This window comes from Phodopus roborovskii, unplaced genomic scaffold (assembly GCF_943737965.1).
Source record: "Phodopus roborovskii unplaced genomic scaffold, PHOROB, whole genome shotgun sequence".
Taxonomy (NCBI): domain Eukaryota; kingdom Metazoa; phylum Chordata; class Mammalia; order Rodentia; family Cricetidae; genus Phodopus; species Phodopus roborovskii.
This window is the reverse complement of record NW_026126525.1, coordinates 16,610,162-16,629,252: the sequence shown is the minus strand read 5'-3', so window position 1 is coordinate 16,629,252 and position 19,091 is coordinate 16,610,162. Positions and strand designations below refer to the sequence as shown.

Sequence of the window (19,091 nt, the reverse complement as noted above, 5' to 3'; positions counted from 1 at the left end):
TAGAGATTCTGTTTGGGCACAATCCACTCTACTTCTTGCCAAAAGGCCTTCATTTCTGGGCATGCCCATAAACAGGTCTATCTCTTTATTAGTATTTCTTTTGTATGGGTTAACTGAGGTTAAGTACCCTCCTTACCACATATATGCATATTCACACAATGTTACACATGGAGATTGGCAAGCTACAATAGAAGATAAAATATGCAATATTAATTTCAAAGGCAATTTTGAACACTCAAAGGAAAACGTGAACCTCATCAAAATCCATAGGTGCATCCTTCCTAGGGCAAAACAACATTGCAGTTTATTAAATCAGGCTGGCTTTCAGTAAAGTCTAGCTTAAGTACCCTCAGCTTTTGCTAATCTTGTTGAGGCTTTACTTTGGACAAACTAAAGGAGCTTTAAAAAGTTATATGTTCTAATTATCTGAAAATCTGTGTCTGATATAATTAATTTATTAAAATCTAATATCCAAGGCAAGAATATTTTAAGCCAACAGCTGTTTCAATGATGTCTAAAATATTTTATTTGTTCTCAATGTAAATATTTATAAGTGTATATTCTCTATAAATTTTATATGTAAACTATAATAAAAAAATTTTAAGGTCTATAAACATTAAAAAAGAAGTTAGGTTAATTATCCCAGGTTCCTTTCCTCTCCTCATGCCTTTTTTCTGGTGTAGCATTTAGCCTCAAAAACCAATAAATTAGATCACAGCCTGAGTATCAAAGTTACACACATAGGGATAAGCTTAATGAGAGAATTCTAAGCACATGTATAATCACTTACTTATGTGTGCAATTGCAGTATAAAACATTTTATAATTCAAGCTACCTTGTCTCCCAATTACCCTCGCTTAAATAATTTAATTATCAGTTATTAGATTGCATAGGTCTGAGATTTTGCATTACAAATCTCTTTCTTTTCTTTCTTTTTTTTTTTTTTTTTTTTTCTGATTCCTTTTGCTTCTGAGACAAGATTTCTCTGTGTAACTTGGGCTGACCTAGGTCCTGTGTACACAAGTATGGAATTGTCAAAGAACAAATTTAACTAACAAAAACAAACAAAAAATTTGATATATTTAATTATGATGAAAATTGGTATAAAAAATGATGGGTGCTCATATTCCCATAACAGGGAAACATCATCTTATGTTTAGGATCGGGTATGGATTTTCTAAAGTCAAATGAACAAGACAGCTTCATCTCACTGACAGGAGTCAGGGAAAAAAACAAAGCAGAGGGGCCAGCATGAGCCAAAGGAACAACTCAGGGATTCATAAACTGAACCGCCAATGTGCATGAAAGAGGCTGTAAAGGAATGTGCAAAGTAACTCCTAAAGAGATTTGGATGTGAGTATTAAGCACAATCTTCCCAATCTGCTAAATACGATAGCATATAAAGTTAATCAAAAACTAATAATGTACACATACTGAACTATGTCAAATTTCTCCAAATATATTTTTTTTAAATCTGATAAATGTGAAAATGTTAAAAAAATAAATTCAGTCATAATAGGGACATTAAGCAAAATTACACAAATGAAGGAAGCAGTCTCTGTGATTTATACAAAAGCAACTTACATATTGCTACTTTTATTCTATCCTTTCTACATGCTTTTTATACTCTTACGTTGCTGCCCTGTGTGTGTGGAGTTTACTTGTGGAAGGCAGAGTTTAATCTTCTGCTTTTTGAATGTGTTAGAGGCCTTTTTATAGCAATCACTTAGAAATCTTGACTTGAAACATCTCATCTCTGAATACAAATCACAGTGAACTCAATTCCCTAGTATTTTGATGGTAGTATGGGAGGGGGAAAAGTAGAAATTTCACCAGATTCCCTACCTGAAGTAGAACTCCTAATGGGAAAGTCCTACTGTTTTCTGTACCATGACTAGGACATGAGTGACTGTCTCAAGTAGTACAGCAAAATGTAAGGGCAAGGATCATGATTTGATTCTGGGAAGCTACTGTAGTTCTATTATTACTGTTATTATTTTTGTTTTTATCATCATTATTATTATTGAAGTTATTAATTACTGTGTGTCACACATGCAGTTAGGCTCAACTTGTCCCTGGGAAATGCTAGCAACTATGGACCTGACATGATAAAAACTGTAACTAAATCAACTTCTGGAGCTCATGGACCAGACTGACAGCTTGGAAACTGGCATAGGATGGAACCAGGCCTCCTGCACATTTGTGTCAGTTAGGGGGCCCCGGCAGTCTCTGGGGCCCCTGGTTGGAACAGCATTTATACTTAGTGTACAAATGGACATGGAGAACCCACTCCCCAAAAAAAAGGGTACTCTTTCAGCCTAGACACACAGGGGAGGGCCTAGGCCCTGCCCCAAATGATGCTACAGACTTTGATGATCCTCCATGGAAGGCTTCACCCCTTCTATGGAGCAGAAGAGGATGGGATGGGGGTTGATGGGGAGCATGAGAGAATGACAGGGAGAGAGAAATGGGATTAATATATTAAAATAAGATTATTTCTAATTTAAATAATAAAGAAAAGAAAAAAATGTAACTAAAAATGCTAAATTACAGGAAGGTGTGTATCAAATGCTCTGTCTCCTTCCTATGACAAAAGTAGCTGACTAGATCTGTACCTCTCATGTCAACCTTTTTTTTTTTTTTCAATTTTGTGAAAAAGCTCAATGATATCAGCAAATTATCTTTTAAAATCAAGTCCATACCTTGCAACCAAAAATAATCATTCTTATCTAAAAATCCAAGAAATAATTCATGAGAAATCAAATGCTATTGCCTGTGCTTAGATTGGGAGATTGCCTCTAGAGACAAAATAATTAAAAATGGGACTAATAAAGATTGCATAGACTGTCACTCATACTGTCCCTCAAAAATTATATTTTAATGTTGAATACTTTTGGTATGCTATCCCTAATATCATTAATATTTCATTTCCTATTCAAAGATTAGTTACATAAAGTGTTATTAGTTGCAATGAATTTAAAATTGAAATAAATACCGGCTCTATTTTCCTGCAATCATCTATAATAGACTCTAAATGGAGCATAATATTGTTATCAGGATTCAGGCAAAATAAGTACACACATACACATTCAAGCACACGTTTAAAATGTAATTATTTTCCATGAGCAGTGATGTTCTGCACTTAGCTTTCTATATGGTTGTCTGGTGAAGAGGTTTGTATTTTATTAGTATTTTGCAATCTAGTACAGAGGGAGGAGCTGTGATTAAGATATAAGTGCCCTAGATAAAGGAGATCAGCAATGTTCTCATTTACAACTCACATAATCTGCATATTAAATAAACAAAATTAACACGTCCCAGAATTTCTCTGTCTCATTACTGAAGGGTCACATGGGAGAGATAATGAGTAGGTTAGAAGGCTATATGCAAACACATCTAAGAGCTTGTCATTCTTGTCATTTTCCCTTCAAAACTGTGCCTTACTTATTTTTTATTGTTTTGTTTCCAATACATCCCGATCACAGTTACACTCCCTTCCAACCCTCCCAGTGCTCCCTCCCTACCTCCCCTCTCCTCCAGATCCACTTTAATTAATTATTAATAATTACATTTTAAACGTGTGCTTGAATGTGTATGTGTGTACTTATTTTGTCTGAATCCTGATAACAATATTATGCTCCATTTAGAGTCTATTATAGATAATTGCAGGAAAATAGAGCCGGTATTTATTTCATTTATTTCCATTTCTGTTCAGAGAAGAGCAGGCCTCCCTAGGGATATCAACTGAAAACACAATAAGAACATACATTAAGACTAGGCACAAACCCTCATATCGAAGTTGGGGAAAAGAATGAAACGCAAATGAAATTGTATAAGATTTATAATTTTTAAAAATTATTTTTGCATTTTTTGAGTATACATTAAGAGACTCACTGGTACTTAATAAAATCACTTAATCTATACAGTTTTAGAAAATCATGCCAATTAGGTAGTTAAATTTTTTTACTTCTGAAATTTTAAATATAACTTACAAAATGTATTTTGCTTAAGGTTTAAAATTAGATTTCATCCCTGTGAGAATGTATGAAATTCTTATTATTGGCTTCATATTCAGATACATCCCACCTGTATTTCTATATATAAATCAACTGGTGTTTCCTTCCATATTCTTTTGAAAACCTATTAACCAACTTACTATGTTTTTATGGAAATAAAGTTACAGAAAAGTACTTTAAAATGCATTATTTCAACTTATAGGAGTATTAATACTGGCATTTTATTAAAAGTACCATGAGATTTTACAAGTAATTTCTCTGTATTTTTTCCAATGCTGAAAACAGTTAACCATTACAAATGCAACATTAATTTTCCCAACTTTACCATGTAAATCAATTAAAATGCAATTCTAATGAATTGATTCTATTCTAAACTAATGTTTGTGTCAATTATTCTAATATACAAGAACACAATAACCTAAGCAGGTAATTTAGTCCCTTGGCACCAAGAACAATTTAATACATGCCTTGTTTAATGTAATAAATCATTTTCAAGAAGACAGTCATGAAAATAGTATATTTTCTTATCAATTTAGTAAAATGGACATTTTAGTGATTCCTGAATTCTTGATTCAATTAAAAAAACATAGCATCTTTTTATGTGTCTGGATGTAGAATGATGGTTAAGTTTTAAGTGAGATGTACAGAAATACCTAGCTGAGTTTGTTCATGTTGATAGTAGCCAATTTCCCCATGTTTCTGAATAATAAGTTACAACTCTTTGTTAATCATCCAAATTTCTAACTAACAGAGAGCACTGTGAAAGTGAGAGGAAACAAATTCCCCACCAATAAAAACTTGACTCAGCGCCCCTAATTTTGTAAACAGTAGTGATCAGTGAATAAGCCGTTTCTTATATGTTGTCACATCTGAACAACTTATCTGCAAAGAGTTTTAATGTTCTTTCAATAGCTTCTGTCAGAGGAAAAAGATGCAGCCAATTGTGTTAAAATGTGATTAAAAATAATAATAATGGCTTGTTGATTTTGAAAGAGTAGTAAATGCTAACTGAGTTTTTGCTGTTCTGATTGAGTCAAGGAGTGAAAAACACCAGCAGTTCCCAGGAAGAGTATGTTGTTCCCAGAACAGTGAGTAATGGAAAGCTAGGAATGCAGTTCTATGTCCTCCAAACAGAGGACACATTTCTCAAGCTAACTTTACAGAAATGTTTCTGTACATTCTGCTGAAGATGCTTGCCTCAATTGATGCATCAACACCCCTCACACTCAACTGTAGTGACTCATTGGTTAATATATTTTTAGAATGTGATATAACACACAAGCCGTGAAGGTAACAACTGATTATCCTCTTACCTATAAGACATATATAAGCTATGGAAATAAGATTAATCATTCCTTTACTTGTCAGAATGGTGGCAAAGGACATGAAAGCAACTGAAGATTGGGGTCAAGCACACAGCTACCTAGGAGTAGTATACCATGGAAGGGTGAGTGACAGGGTAGTGAAGGCAGGCAAGAGGGTCATAGATCGTGGAGCAGGAAATGCCACACTGGTGTAGTAGTGGAGATGAGAGTTAAGGTGATACTTTTCATAGAGTTTCGAGGTGGCATCTATGCTGATGCATCCATCCTCATGGTTCTGTTTCAGGGTTATGTACATGACTGAAATGTGTTCAGTGCGAAAGATGGGAGCCAGCTAAATGACCTGATTCTTAATCTATCTTTAAATACATTCATCAAGATAAAAGTGCTTCCGCCTCCTCCCTCTCCTCCCCCACTCCTCCTCCACTCCTCCTCCACTCCTCCTCTATCCCTCCTCCTTTTTATCCTCCTCCTCCCTCCTCCCTCTCTTCTTTCTCCTCCTCCTTTTTCTATTCCTTTTTTCCTTCTTTCAGTTTGTATTGCTTTTCTGATGACTTGATATTGATGCATGCTCTAAGTCCTCTACCTACTTATTCACCTGATTAATAAGAGAAAGAAGACAGGAGGGAGAAAGAAAGGAAGGAAGGAAGCAAGCAAAAAAGAAAGAAAGGAAAATACTCCTATCAAGAGCAAGTACAAGAATCCTCCAATGATGCTCTCAGGTGAGGAGATAAGATTCAAAGCAGTTGTTTGCAGCCATATAGGGTTTGCCTGTTTCCATTTTCCTTACAGTACCTGTATTCATCTTGCACTCTCCTTTACAGATTTTTTTTCTATCCTCATGATTATTTCTGGACAAAATGTTTTATCTCATTTATTGGAATTTATCTTCAAGACTCTTTTACATACTGGTATCTAAACCAACATTTTAAAACAGCACATAGCACTGAAACATGTATCACAACTAAACATTACACTTGAGACCAGGAAAATATTTAATACATTTGAGCTATATGAAATTGTCAGTTTATAACTATTATAACCTACAATTGGTGTGATGATTTTTAAATTTCTTACGTAAAGCTGTGCTTTGCTTTGTTTTTATTATATATTATAAAAGATATCCAAAACATTGGCTGCTTTCTTACTTAACTGTAATTTCATATAAATTATTAACTGCCTCCAAGCCACTTGTTTCCAAGTTTTGAGCAATAATAAGCATTTAAGTATAACATTAAAACTCTGAAAAATGAAAAGGTCCTACTTTTTAAACATGGGTAATGACAAGAAATTTGCAATCAAGATTTCTATCATACATACAATTGAAACAATATAATTGTCTCAGATGTGACCATGAGTTATGTTGAACTTTGATTTTGGAACTTTTTCAAATGTGAAGGGCTTAGGATGTGTCACAATAAATAAGTCTTAAAAATGATTATGTTTCAAAATTATGAAAACTTTCTACTTATTTCTAAATATCTTTGTAGTATCATAACATTAGGAGAATCAACTCCACATTATTACACACACACAAACACACACACACACACACACACACACACACACACACACACACATACACACACACAGGACCACTTTTAGAGGTTATTACAAGTGACTACTTCAAGCAACAGATCTTCTTGGTCAAGATCCTGTTTCTACATTCTTTTTTTTTTTTTTTTTTTTTTCATTTGTTGAATCCTGCTAAACAATGCTTTTTATAAAGGTCTTTTCAAGTCTCATTTGAGCAAAGTAACAAATAAAAGTAATGTTGAAAGTTTTAAAAATACATTTCAAAACTTTAATCTCGATTAATTTGCAAAATAAATGAAAAACACATCATAGAACAGGTTTCTCAACCTGCAGGTCTCAACCCCTTTGGGAACCCAGTGACCCTTTCAAAGGGGTCACCAAGATCATCCTGACTATCAGATATTTACATTATGATTTATAACAGTAGCAAAATAACTTATGAAGTAGTGATGAAAATAATTTTATGGTTGGGGGGTCACCACAAAACAAGGAACTGTATTAAAGGGTCACAGCACTAGGAAGGTTAAGAACCACTCTAAAAGAATATTTACAAAAAGCCCAAAAGTTGACATTAGAAGATAAATAAATAACATGAATTGGAATTTTTCAAGGTAAAAGGTACACAAGCTTCATCTCACATTTATAATGCACTTCTGTTTGGTTTTTATTGTATTTCTTTTTTTGAAACACTAGATAACATATTTTTTTAAAGTATATGTATTCATCTTCTTAGTCTTCTTTATAATCTTGTATTTATATGTATGCACACATGATACATACACACTGCATACATGTATAGATGATTTATATAGCCATGTAATGTGTATATTCTGTATTACTAATATACTATAATCAATATTTGCTGAATTATGAATGAAATCAAAATCTAGTTAATCAACACTTATCTGATGCTAGTAGAACAACACAGGTTTACTTAAAATAAATCATCTCTTTCTTAAGGTTTTTATTTATCTTCACAATTATTGTGTTATAAATAACTCATTTGCATTGTTAATTAATAAGTTATGAGTCATAAACCTGAGAGTCTCATTTACTCATAACCTTTCCTATTTTCTCAATAATCATTCCTTAGCTTTAGTCATATGTTGTCATTGGTACCATACAAATAATGAGGGTCTGCAATGAGACAGGAAATATGTTTAGCACAAGGAATACAGAGAGTATTGTTTACCTAAAAGATGTGATTTAGGGCAATTAAATATAGAGATAAGTGTCAATTGGCAAAGTCTCAATGTTTTATGTGTGTCTGGAGTTAATTGCTATGCTTAAGGCATGGCTATTATAGCTTCTTAGAGGAAAACAATAACCCAACAAATTTCATTATTGTTATGAAGGGAAGACTGAGGTATCGCTAAATGTGTCAAGGTACATTCCTCATAGGCGAGGAAACAATCCATGAGCAGGTGGAATCTCACCTCTCCCCTTATCAAGTTTTGTTGCTGTGGCCAAATGACAATAGAGTCACCAAATGAACTGGTTCCCTTAGAGCTCTAAATAGCAAATTGAATCATTCCCTCTTCCTTATAGTTTTGTCAAACTCTCATAATGAAGGTTAGAGACATTAATCTGATACAAAGACCCTACCTAGACCAATCATCTCGGTTTGATTAGATAATACCAAGAGTCTACTTTGAATTACTCTTTTGGTCCAGAATACATACTTATTTCCCTCCAATTATTTTTTACATGTTTTCAAAGACAACCATATTTTCTTACATATTTAGAGATCCTTTAATGAGATTGGGCAGACAGATTCATTATAACCTCCATGTAGTTCTAATTTTTACAGATGTCACATTCAGTCATCAAGGCACAGTTTATTAGTTTGTCTCTGGACAACAAGTTATGCTTCCTGGTAACTGTACTCCTCTCACAGCCTCACTTGTTGAGGGTACCAGACTGTCAAAATGAAACAATACTAGACAACTCTGCTCTGGAGTAACTTAAATAGATCTCTTATTCCTTAAGAAACTTGGTGTTCTCTATGTTAACTGGTAGCTCTTAGACATCATAGAACATAATTACTCAAGTGGACTTTAGGATTATGTGACTTAGTGGTTTTGACCAAGACCCACAGCAAAAAGAGTTGTGCATCAAAGACTCACACATCTTAAATGAAAAACTTACTACTTAAAATACAGACTATATGAAATAGTACCCCATTATTGTTTTAAAAAATTAATAATTTCAAAATTAAATCAACAATAAGCCCCCAAATAGCTTTGTATTTAATCTTGAAGATAATCACAAATTCTGCTAATGGTTATGCCCTCTCACCCCTTCTATTTTCTATTACCTCTTCCCAACTTTTATGTATGAACAAGAACGTGAAGTCTTGGGAAGTAAAGGATTTTCCCAGACAGATGAGTGGAAACCTGGCTATAAAACACATGTAAATAAATATTCCCTTTTCCTCTTCAGTGTCAGAGGGAATCTTATCTAAGAAGCCATGGATTTTTTTATTTATTTACTATCTGAAATGTGATCCCTTGGTCAAAGTACCTTTGCAAGGATTTCATTGAATCCACTAACTAGCCTCATACTGTCTTCATGATCAGTCCAGTTTGGGGTAGGATGTCTGTGCTAAAATCTTTTGCCCACCACAATCCTTCCTCCTTGTCTTCCCCAAGCTCTGCCTAGTGTTTGTCTACTGTGAGTCTCTGCATCTGCTCCCATCAGATGCCTGGGGAAGACTCTCCAAGAACAATTTGGCTAGGCACAAATGGGTTTGTGCCTAGTCTAATAAGACTAGAACTCCAAGTTCAATTGATGTCCCTGGGAGGGCTACTCTTTTATGAAGCAAAATGAAAGAGCTGTGGATTTGGGGGAGAAGAGAGGTTGGAGGCATGGGACAGAGAGGAGGCTGCAGTCAGTATGTGTTTAATGAGAGGAAAATAAATAAAAAGGGAAAAAAGCCCTCTTGTCTAGAAGTCAATACTCAGAACTATTCACTGTGAGTATTGTGAGGAGGCTTTAACATAACATAATAAATTATAATAATAAATTATAATACATGGCCAGAGTAGAGAAGAGAGTATAAGAAAGGTATAATAAAAAATATCTGGAGTAGAAGAGAGATCATAATAATACATCAGAGTAGAAAAGTAAATATAGGTGATGCCATAAATTGGAGGGGAAGAGAGCCAGGTTGTTAGAGAGGCATGCCATTGAATTCTGAGATAAAGGTAAATGAAGACTTCAAATTTTTTTATATACATTTTCAAATTTAAATTGTTAACCTATCATATTCATTTCTGTACATTTTATTTTACTAAATAATAAAAATGTGCTTTCTGATACTTTAAAGTATGGCTATTGTGGTGGGTTATATTATTGTTATAATCTGTCTGGGTAAGCATTAGGCATGAAATGAACAACCTTCCTTGGGCTCATGCTGGCATTGGCAAATAGTTGTGGAATATAAAAAATAATTAACATTTAAAAATATGACAGTCCACATGCATAAAGTATTATATTTCATTGGAGACAGACCAAGCACCTCTTTAAAAGATTAAATAACAAATTTGAGCTTTTTGGAGTTTGAAAGAAATCATTGATCACATATCAGTTATTCATTTCAGTCTAAACCAATAGCATGAATAGTACTACACAAAATTCAAAGCCAGCCTGGTCTACAGAGCAAGTTCCAGGACAGGCTCCAAAGCAAAACAGAGAAACCCTGTCTCAAAAAACAAAACAAAAATAGTAATTTTAATAAAAAATTAAATAGGTGATCATTTATTTTAGAGTTCAAGTTTTTAACTCAAAAATTGTTTACACATGAGTATTTTAATTTAATTTTATTCAGTTGCAGTCATCCTTTTAATTGGAATTAAACAAAAAATTTAATATTCTCTACTAATCAATTGGTATTTTGTCATTCCATAATATACATCATTGAAGGATATACTACTAAAAACATACCATGTGAGCATAGTAAGAAATCAAATTAACTATGCTTAATATTTTACCCTTTGAAGAAGTGCTTTTTCTAAATATTAAAATATAACACTGTTAACATATTACATTTAATTCCTATTTAGAAAGAAAGTATCACCTTGGTCCGTTTTTACATTCAAAAGCCAATGAGACAAAACTTCAACATATAATCTCATATGGTTAATATAACTTCTACCTGTCAGAATTTGCATAGCCTGTCCCAGTAGATGTAAATATCTGTCCCCATTGTCAACTCTGAGAAAAGCTGGGTACTTACGCGTACATCATGGACCCAAGACTGGGGAGGCTTCTATCCACTCACCATCTGATCTCTATCAGCCAGGTCAGGGCTGGGAGGCTGAAAAATAATGACAGTCACTGGGGACAAGAAAGAAAACAAGTCCAACAGGTTTACTGCCTGAGGTTTTCTGTCTTCATGTAGCCTGATAGGAGCATGGTCTGTTTGGTGCCAGCCATTGCCACACAATGAAGCAATTGTCAATACCTGCATTGAGAAGCTCCAAGCAGTAGAGGGCCCAGGTGTGCACAAGTGGTGATGATTCAGAAGTCACACTTTTCCAGTTGGTGAGGTATGATCAGAATTGAGGTGTGGACTCATGGGGGTTTTCTTGTTTTGTTATTTTAAACAAAACAAAACACTAGAATACAGTGACGCCACTTTTTCCTGTTGTCAGAGATCCTTCATCTCTTCTCTTTGAGGGAATCATGAGATGTGGGGGAGCAGAGTGGTCCTAAGTTCTACACCAGAGAACCTGTGCCTGTGTCCTTGGTGGTGTGACCATGGACAGTCAGATTAGCTTGTTGAAAATGACTTTCCCCACAAGCAAAACAGTAAAATTAATTTTATCTAACAGTGGCCACTTTACCTCTAAAAATAAAAACAAATTTTACCAAAAAAGTTTACACTTCCAACAAACAAACAAAAATGTCATTTCTCTTTTCTCATCACTGGAAATATTAGTATATTTCAGAGGCATAAATAACCAGTATTTAGAAATAGTCCTCATATAATTTGGAGAATTCAGAATGTATGAATTTCTCATAAAATTATGTAAAGTTACAGGGCAAATATTACAATTTTAATACAAAAATTCAAAACCAGGCTAGGCCTCGCATAGGTCTGTAACCACAGTTGTTCAGAAGACAGATGCAGAAGGAGTCTAAGTTCAGGGAAAAGAGCAAGTGTTTCTCATCCTGTGGATTGGGACCCCTTTTGGAGGTCACATATCAGACATGCTACATATCAGATATTTACATCACAATTCACAACAGTAACAAAATTACAGCTATGAAGTAGCAACAAGATAATTTTATGCCTGGAGTTCACACCACAACTTGAGGAACTGTATTAAAGAGCCCCAGCAATCAGAAGGTTAAGAACCACTGATTCTGCGCAATACTGACTATACTTTTGTTGTGTATACCCTTTACTACATCAACTACACCCACACGCACACCCATAAACCCACACACACACTCCTCATCTCTTCTGAAGGGATGTTGGATTATGTCAAAGACTTTTTTACCTGCATTTATTCAGGCAGTTATGAAGTTTCTGTCTGTGAGTCCATTTGTGTTGCCTATTACATTTACAGATTTGTTTTTGTTGAACAATTCCTTTATCTCTAGAATAAAAGCAATTTGACCATGATGAATGATCTTTTGACTGTGTTCTAGTTTGAAAATATTTAATGAAGTTTTTGCATCTATGTTCTTCAGAGAGATCAGTCTGTAATTTTCTTGTGTGTGTGTGTGTGTGTGTGTGTGTGTGTGTGTGTGTATGCGTGTGTGTGCGTGTGTTGTGTGTCTGGTTTGGATATCAAGATAAAAGAGAATGTGGAAACTCTTTCCTTTCCTATTTTACATAATGGTCTGAGGAATTTGTATTTTTTTTTTTTTAAATAGTCCTGGTAGGATTTATCTGTGATTTCATCCAGAATTTGACTTTTTTAGTTGGGAGGGGGTTTTTCATTTATTTTATGTTTTTAAGTACTGCTTTAATTTCACTGTTTGTCACAAACCTTTTTTAATTCTTTTGTCACATCTTGGTTTACCTTTACTAGGCCATATACAAATGGAAATTCTTCCATTTCTTCTAGATTTTCTAACACAAAAGGATATAAGCTTTTAACACACATTTTGATGCTTTTTAGAAATTCATTGGTATTTATTCTAATGTCTCCCTCTAACTATTAATTTCTGGCTTCTTTCTCTTGACTAATTTGGCTAAGGATTATCATTATTTTTATTTTTTCTTCTTTTGTATTTTGTTTGTTTGGAGAGAGGGTTTCTCTGTGTATCCCTGGCTGTCATGGAACCCACTCTGTAGACCAGGCTGGCCTTGAACTCACAGAGATACACCTGCCTCAGGCTCCCAAGTGCTAGGATTAAAGGCTTGTGCCACAACTGCCTGGCTGTATTGTTTATCTTTTCAATAAGCCACTTTACATTTCATTGGTTTTCTTGGACATTAGTTTGTTTCTAGCTCATTAGTTTTCACCCTGATCTTAACTTACTGTCTATTAATTAATGTTAATTCATTTTACAACTGTGTTCCAGCTAAATGAGGAAACATGGAAGATATGAAAGAAATGATGATTATGCCAAAGAGGGGAAAATACATATAGTAGTAATGAAGATCTGTTTCCATTATTCAAAAACTCATTTAACTTCATTCTTTAAATTATACTACAGGAAAATAATTTATGTGCATATAGCTAAAGTTTGAAAAATAGCAGTTTCTACTGTAATATAACAGTTTGTGAACTGCAAGACCAGTTTCTAAATATCCCTTCATTATACTGTCAGGATCTTGACAGTTTCCAGATGGATTGCCTTCTTTCACAATGCTCTCACCACCATTCTCAAAAGGGGAATGGTCTACTAGAAAAAGACCTTAGCAATATCTGTTCTGTTTGATTTATATGTCTGTTAAGAATAAGAATTGTGTCTTGTGTGTTGTATAGGGATAGTCTGATTCTATGGATTGATTTACAATTATCCTCTTCAAAAAAGAAAAGATTTCAAACCAGAATTTAGCCTGGCAAAAGGTGGATGTTTCCAGGTAGGAGAGAAAAAAATAAAACTAAGAAAAAAATTTTTGTGCTATGAATCTATTCCAAAAAAATGATTTTTATATATTCTTTCTGGATAGAGAAATAGCATCTAAATCAAATGCCAAAATTTAAGATGCCAAATCATCTTATGCCACATAGAGAAGCATGAAGAGGTCTCTGGTCCCCCACAAAGAATGTGGATGGATTTCCATCATCAGAAAAAGCAGATGCTCTGGTTCATTAGAAGGCCAATGAACAAGGAATTATACATCTGCATATATACATGTAATAAGAATTAGTGAAAAATAGAGGTCATGAATTCGAAAAAATGGGGCAGTATATGTAAGGGTTTGGAGGAAGGAAAGGGAAGGGTAAAAAGACACACTTGTATTAAAATCTCAAAATATTAAAGAAGTAATTTTAAAAATCAAAAAGATATTAAAGAAGTAATTAAAAGATTAAAAGGAGTAATAATTAAACTTCACAACACAACCTATTCTGTATGGCATGTTTATAAAACCCTGTGAAATGATGAAGATGCTAGCATGATTCTTGGGGATAGTATTCTTCCATACTGATTTCCTCCATGACTTGGGAACTCTATACATGGATGTTCTTCATTTCCCAAGTAAATACAGATATTCTTTCTCAAGATCCAATGACTATTAGAGCCATTTTTTTTACTTTTAGAAAACATTTATATTTTTGTATTTTGCATGTAGAAGGGGGTATATGTAGGAGGAAGGAGGGTATGTTCACATGCTCACACCTAGGTATATGTGTAGAACTCTAAGAACAAATTTTAGGAGCCAACTCTTTCCTAAATTTTCATTTAATTTATTTATCTTCCCTCCACCCCACCCCTCCATCTACTTCTCTATCCACTCCTCCTTAGTCTTCATTCAGAAAGAGGCAAACTTCCCACAGAAGTTAACAAAGCATGGCACATCAATTTGGACCAGGACCAAACTCCTGGTGGTGGAAGGAAGAGATAGTTTTGTTCAAGAATGTTCCTGTAAGAGGCTATCCTTATTCCAGGTTATATCAGACACATGTATATACAGGTAGCATTAAGTAGTTTCAGTGGGCTTTAAAAGATAAAGAATACATGAAACTATAAGGGTAGAGTCATGGGGGAGATAAGGGAACAGTTGTAAAGGAGTTGGACTTGATCAAAATATATACATATATGAAAGTTTCAAACAGTGCTAATAAGAATAAAAAGAGGTAACATTTAAAGGGAAATATATAAGAATACAAAAATATGCAAAATAGCAATCCTTTCTAATCTCTTTTCTGGAAAAAGAATAGAAAGAAATACAATCAAGAAATTAGGGCACACCTTAGAGTTTATTCCTAAGCAATGAAGGTAGCATCTCAAAATCTTAATTTTTCTGTGGTGAGGACTGAACTTCAGGATTCAGGGGTGTTAAACAAATACAATACCCCTGGGCTAAGTCCTCAGCCCATATCTTTTATATATTAAAATACAGTCTTTCAAAGTTGTCCAAGTTGTCCTGTAATTTACTCTGCAGCTCAGGTACACATTGAACTTGTGAATCCCTCATCTCCACTTCCTGAATAACTGAAATTACAGGCCTACTCCATGAGGCTCACTTTCTAAATTATATTTCCTAGATGGAGATTATTTAGATGAATGAATGGGTAATAGGTATGTAGGTGATATGGTGGTTTGAAAGAAAATGGCCCCCAAAAGAAGTGGTACTATTTAAAAGTGTGACCATGTTGGAATAGGTGTGGCCTTGTGAGAGGAAGTATGTTGCTGTGGGGGTGGGCTTTGAAGTCTCCCATGCTCAAGCTACTCCCAGTGAGACAAGACAACTTCCTGATGCCGGCAAGTCAAGATGTAGGAATCTCAGCTCTCTCCAGCCGGCATGCCACCATGTCACACCAAGATAATGGACTGAATCTCTGAAAATATAAGCCACCCCAATTAAGTGTTTTTCTTTTCTAAACATTGTTGTGGTCAGGGTGTCTCTACCCAGCAATAGATAGATAGGGAGATAGATAGATAGGTGATAGATAGATAGATAGATAGATAGATAGATAGATAGATGGATAGATAGAGTCTCTTGGATTTATTTTGTTTTGTTTTGCTTTGTTTTGCCAAATTGACCCATTATATCACCTATGTTCTACTACCTCTCTTCCGTTAAGATCTTTCCTTTCCGTCAACAATCAATGGTCCCTTTCTAGTTTCCTAGATTCTACAGCATAATCTGAGGATTTGACACTAAGTTCTACAATGGATGCTGTCCTGGATTACCTCACCTATATAATGTTTTCCAGAGCCATTCATTTATTTACAAATTTTTCTTTACAACTAACCAAAGTTTAATAATAGGGAGGAAGTTTTAAGCTGAAAGGGGGATGCAAGAGAAAACAGAAGTAAGGAACAACTAACACTGACAATTTGAAAAAGACATATGGAAACCTATTATTATTATAGGTGCCATATGTGATTTTATATATTAATGTAAAATGGTTTAATTTTAATTGTGCTATACAGAGAATTATGCTCATCCAAAAAGCCATAGTTTGCCAAATAAAGAGCCCAGTACCAGGTGTAGCATATCTTCCCCTAAGTTGTTGATCAGAGAAGTCCCAGATACCTCCCCAAACAAAGCAAGCTCCTGGCTGTCTACCAGAACTTGGTGGTAGTGCCCTGTTGCTGAAGACAAAGTACACTTTGGAAGCATGATAGGAGAATCAAGCCAATACCATCCAGGAGACTTCCACCATGCTGGCTAAATTTCACAATACTTGGGTGGGAGGGTTCCTATGTAGGCTTCTTGGTGGAGATGGAAGTCATCACCAGTCTTGCCCAGCTTTTAACTACAATAATGCTAGTGTGTCAAGCAAAATATGCTAATGGATGAAATAATGGCACAGATGCTAAGGGGATAACCAAACATTTATTGAATGAATTTAAGGCCAACTACATAGGAGAAAACACCTGAATGGCGCTATAAATATGACCAATATCCCCATGGTTGAGGAGCCCTTGGGCCTCAGGTTGAAGTTATTATAATTATCCTGCCAAATGACAATAGCACAAAACTGCCATCTAAATTCATAACTTTCTACCCTTAGATTAGTGCAGCTCTGACACCTCAGTGTTAGCTTTGTGTACTGGGTGTGTACTGGATGGTAGTCAATGATGACATACAGGTCATCAAGTGCCATGAACAGGTAATTGTGAGTACTCACCTAGAAATAGGACATCAGCACCCACTAAGGCCTAGAGACTATTGTAGAAGAGGGAAAGAAAAACTGTTAAGAGCTAGAGGCTGGGAAAGAGCATACCTTTTAGACATGACAAGACTGTTGCATTCATAAAATCACAGCAGCAGTAGTTGTTTATACTAGACCTACCTGTACAATATTGAGTGAATAAACTTTCTATTATGGAAGTTGAAAGTGTTCATGAATCCCTAGCCCTAACTGAGTAAATATTTCTATATAATGGCTACTTGGGTAGAAAGAGTCAGCTTTCTTTTAGGGTGTGGCCCCTGCTAGATTGACCATATTCAGTTGATGATTCTGTACACAAGAGTAGATAAGCAGCATAAACTGGTTTGATGCATTAATTTTTCAAAAGAGAACATAAAGTTTGGGTGGGGCTAGATAGGGATATATTTGGAAAGTGTTTAAGCAAGGGGAGGGTAAATATGATCACATCATAATTCTCAGAGAATTAATTAAGAACTATTTTGACCTAAAGAAACTTGCTGATCAATCATTCCTCTCAGGTAGCTTTAACATATTGATCTAATGCCTGATACATTCACTTATCTGAACTAACTTGATATATTAGCATAAATGTTTTTAACTATTGTAATCTTGCAATATTTTTTAGAGATTGGGATTTATTCTTTAAAAAGCACTCACAAAATCATTAAATAATATCTCAGCTTGTGATATCTGGACACTTTCTCATCATTCTAGACAGGGAATACAATCAAATCTAATTTAGAGATGCTTCTGTATTTCACAAAGCATATAAACTTTTGATAAATGTATTATTTTATTGCCTTTTTAACCCGAACTAAACACAAAACTTGATGATGTTTGCTAACTTGATATTTGTGAAAATGACACCCCCTGAAAGACTGTGAAACTCAAAACTTTGTGATTAATGTGGAAATATTTAAAACTTAAATGAGTAGGGAAACATTATTTGGTGGCTGTAATTTCCACATTAACACTCAATATATTCTTACTAATTGTGTCCCTTAAATAGGGTGACTGTTTCATTCAGTGTTTAATTCATATTTATATTTAGAATGTTTGTGTACAAGATCCATATTTGTTTTAAAGTGTTTATACTATCACAAAGTTGTAAATAGTTTTCTAAGACTGTTTTAATGTAGTCTAAAATTGTCCTGAAATATTTTTACTGAGACATCATCTTTTAAATCATCATTAAGATTTTCTTCAAAGAACTAATAAATGCAGCATTACTTTAGGTCTGTGTAAAGCCAATGTTGCAGTAACATTGTCTTGCTTTTTAAAAGGGTTGGAGTTGATCCTTGCATGCAATATTTTTTTTTTGAGACAGGCTTTGTGGCTTTGGAGGCTGTCCTGGAACTAGCTCTTGTAGACCAGGCTGGTCTCAAACTCACAGAGATCTACCTGCCTCTGTTTCCCCAGTGTTGGGATTAAAGGCGTGTGTCACTACCACTTGGAACATGCAAATTTTTATATCTCAACCTTTTGTAAACTTCATTTTATATAGACATAAAGTTACACTAAAGAATATTAATATAGTAGCATATAAAAATAATTTAAAAGTAACAGGCAGAAATTTTGGGTCCAAACCAAAAATTCTTTTTCTTATAGTATATAGCAAATATATTTGGAGCTAGTGATTTATTTTAATTTCAGATGAACCTTCTTCTATATTGCTGACCTTTATGTCTATAACACAGTTTTTTCTGATATAAAGGTATTTGTTCTTTTTGACATATTCCAAAAATGAGTTCCTAGACATTGTACCAATGTAGCCATAGTGATATTAGTTGCAATAACATGATTTTTTTTTTAATTTTTGGAAGTATGTGGCTGTTGCATTTTACAGATTTTCCTCACCCTTTGTTTCACAGGCAGGAATTGGTTATAAAAATCTTCACTAATCATATTTGTATGAAATATGCCCT

The 19,091-nt window shown here is 34.4% G+C and overlaps 1 protein-coding gene across 1 annotated transcript in view; it reads right to left on the bottom strand.

Moving 5' to 3' along the window:
• The window catches only part of LOC127232241 (transmembrane protease serine 11F), a 71,433-nt gene that overhangs the window by 44,214 nt on the left and 8,128 nt on the right, over positions 1-19,091 (bottom strand). Inside the window, exon 2 of the mRNA XM_051198261.1 lies at positions 11,112-11,192. Coding sequence (XP_051054218.1) covers positions 11,112-11,122 — 11 coding nt within the window. The 5' untranslated portion in view covers positions 11,123-11,192. The remainder of the gene's footprint in view (positions 1-11,111; positions 11,193-19,091) is intronic.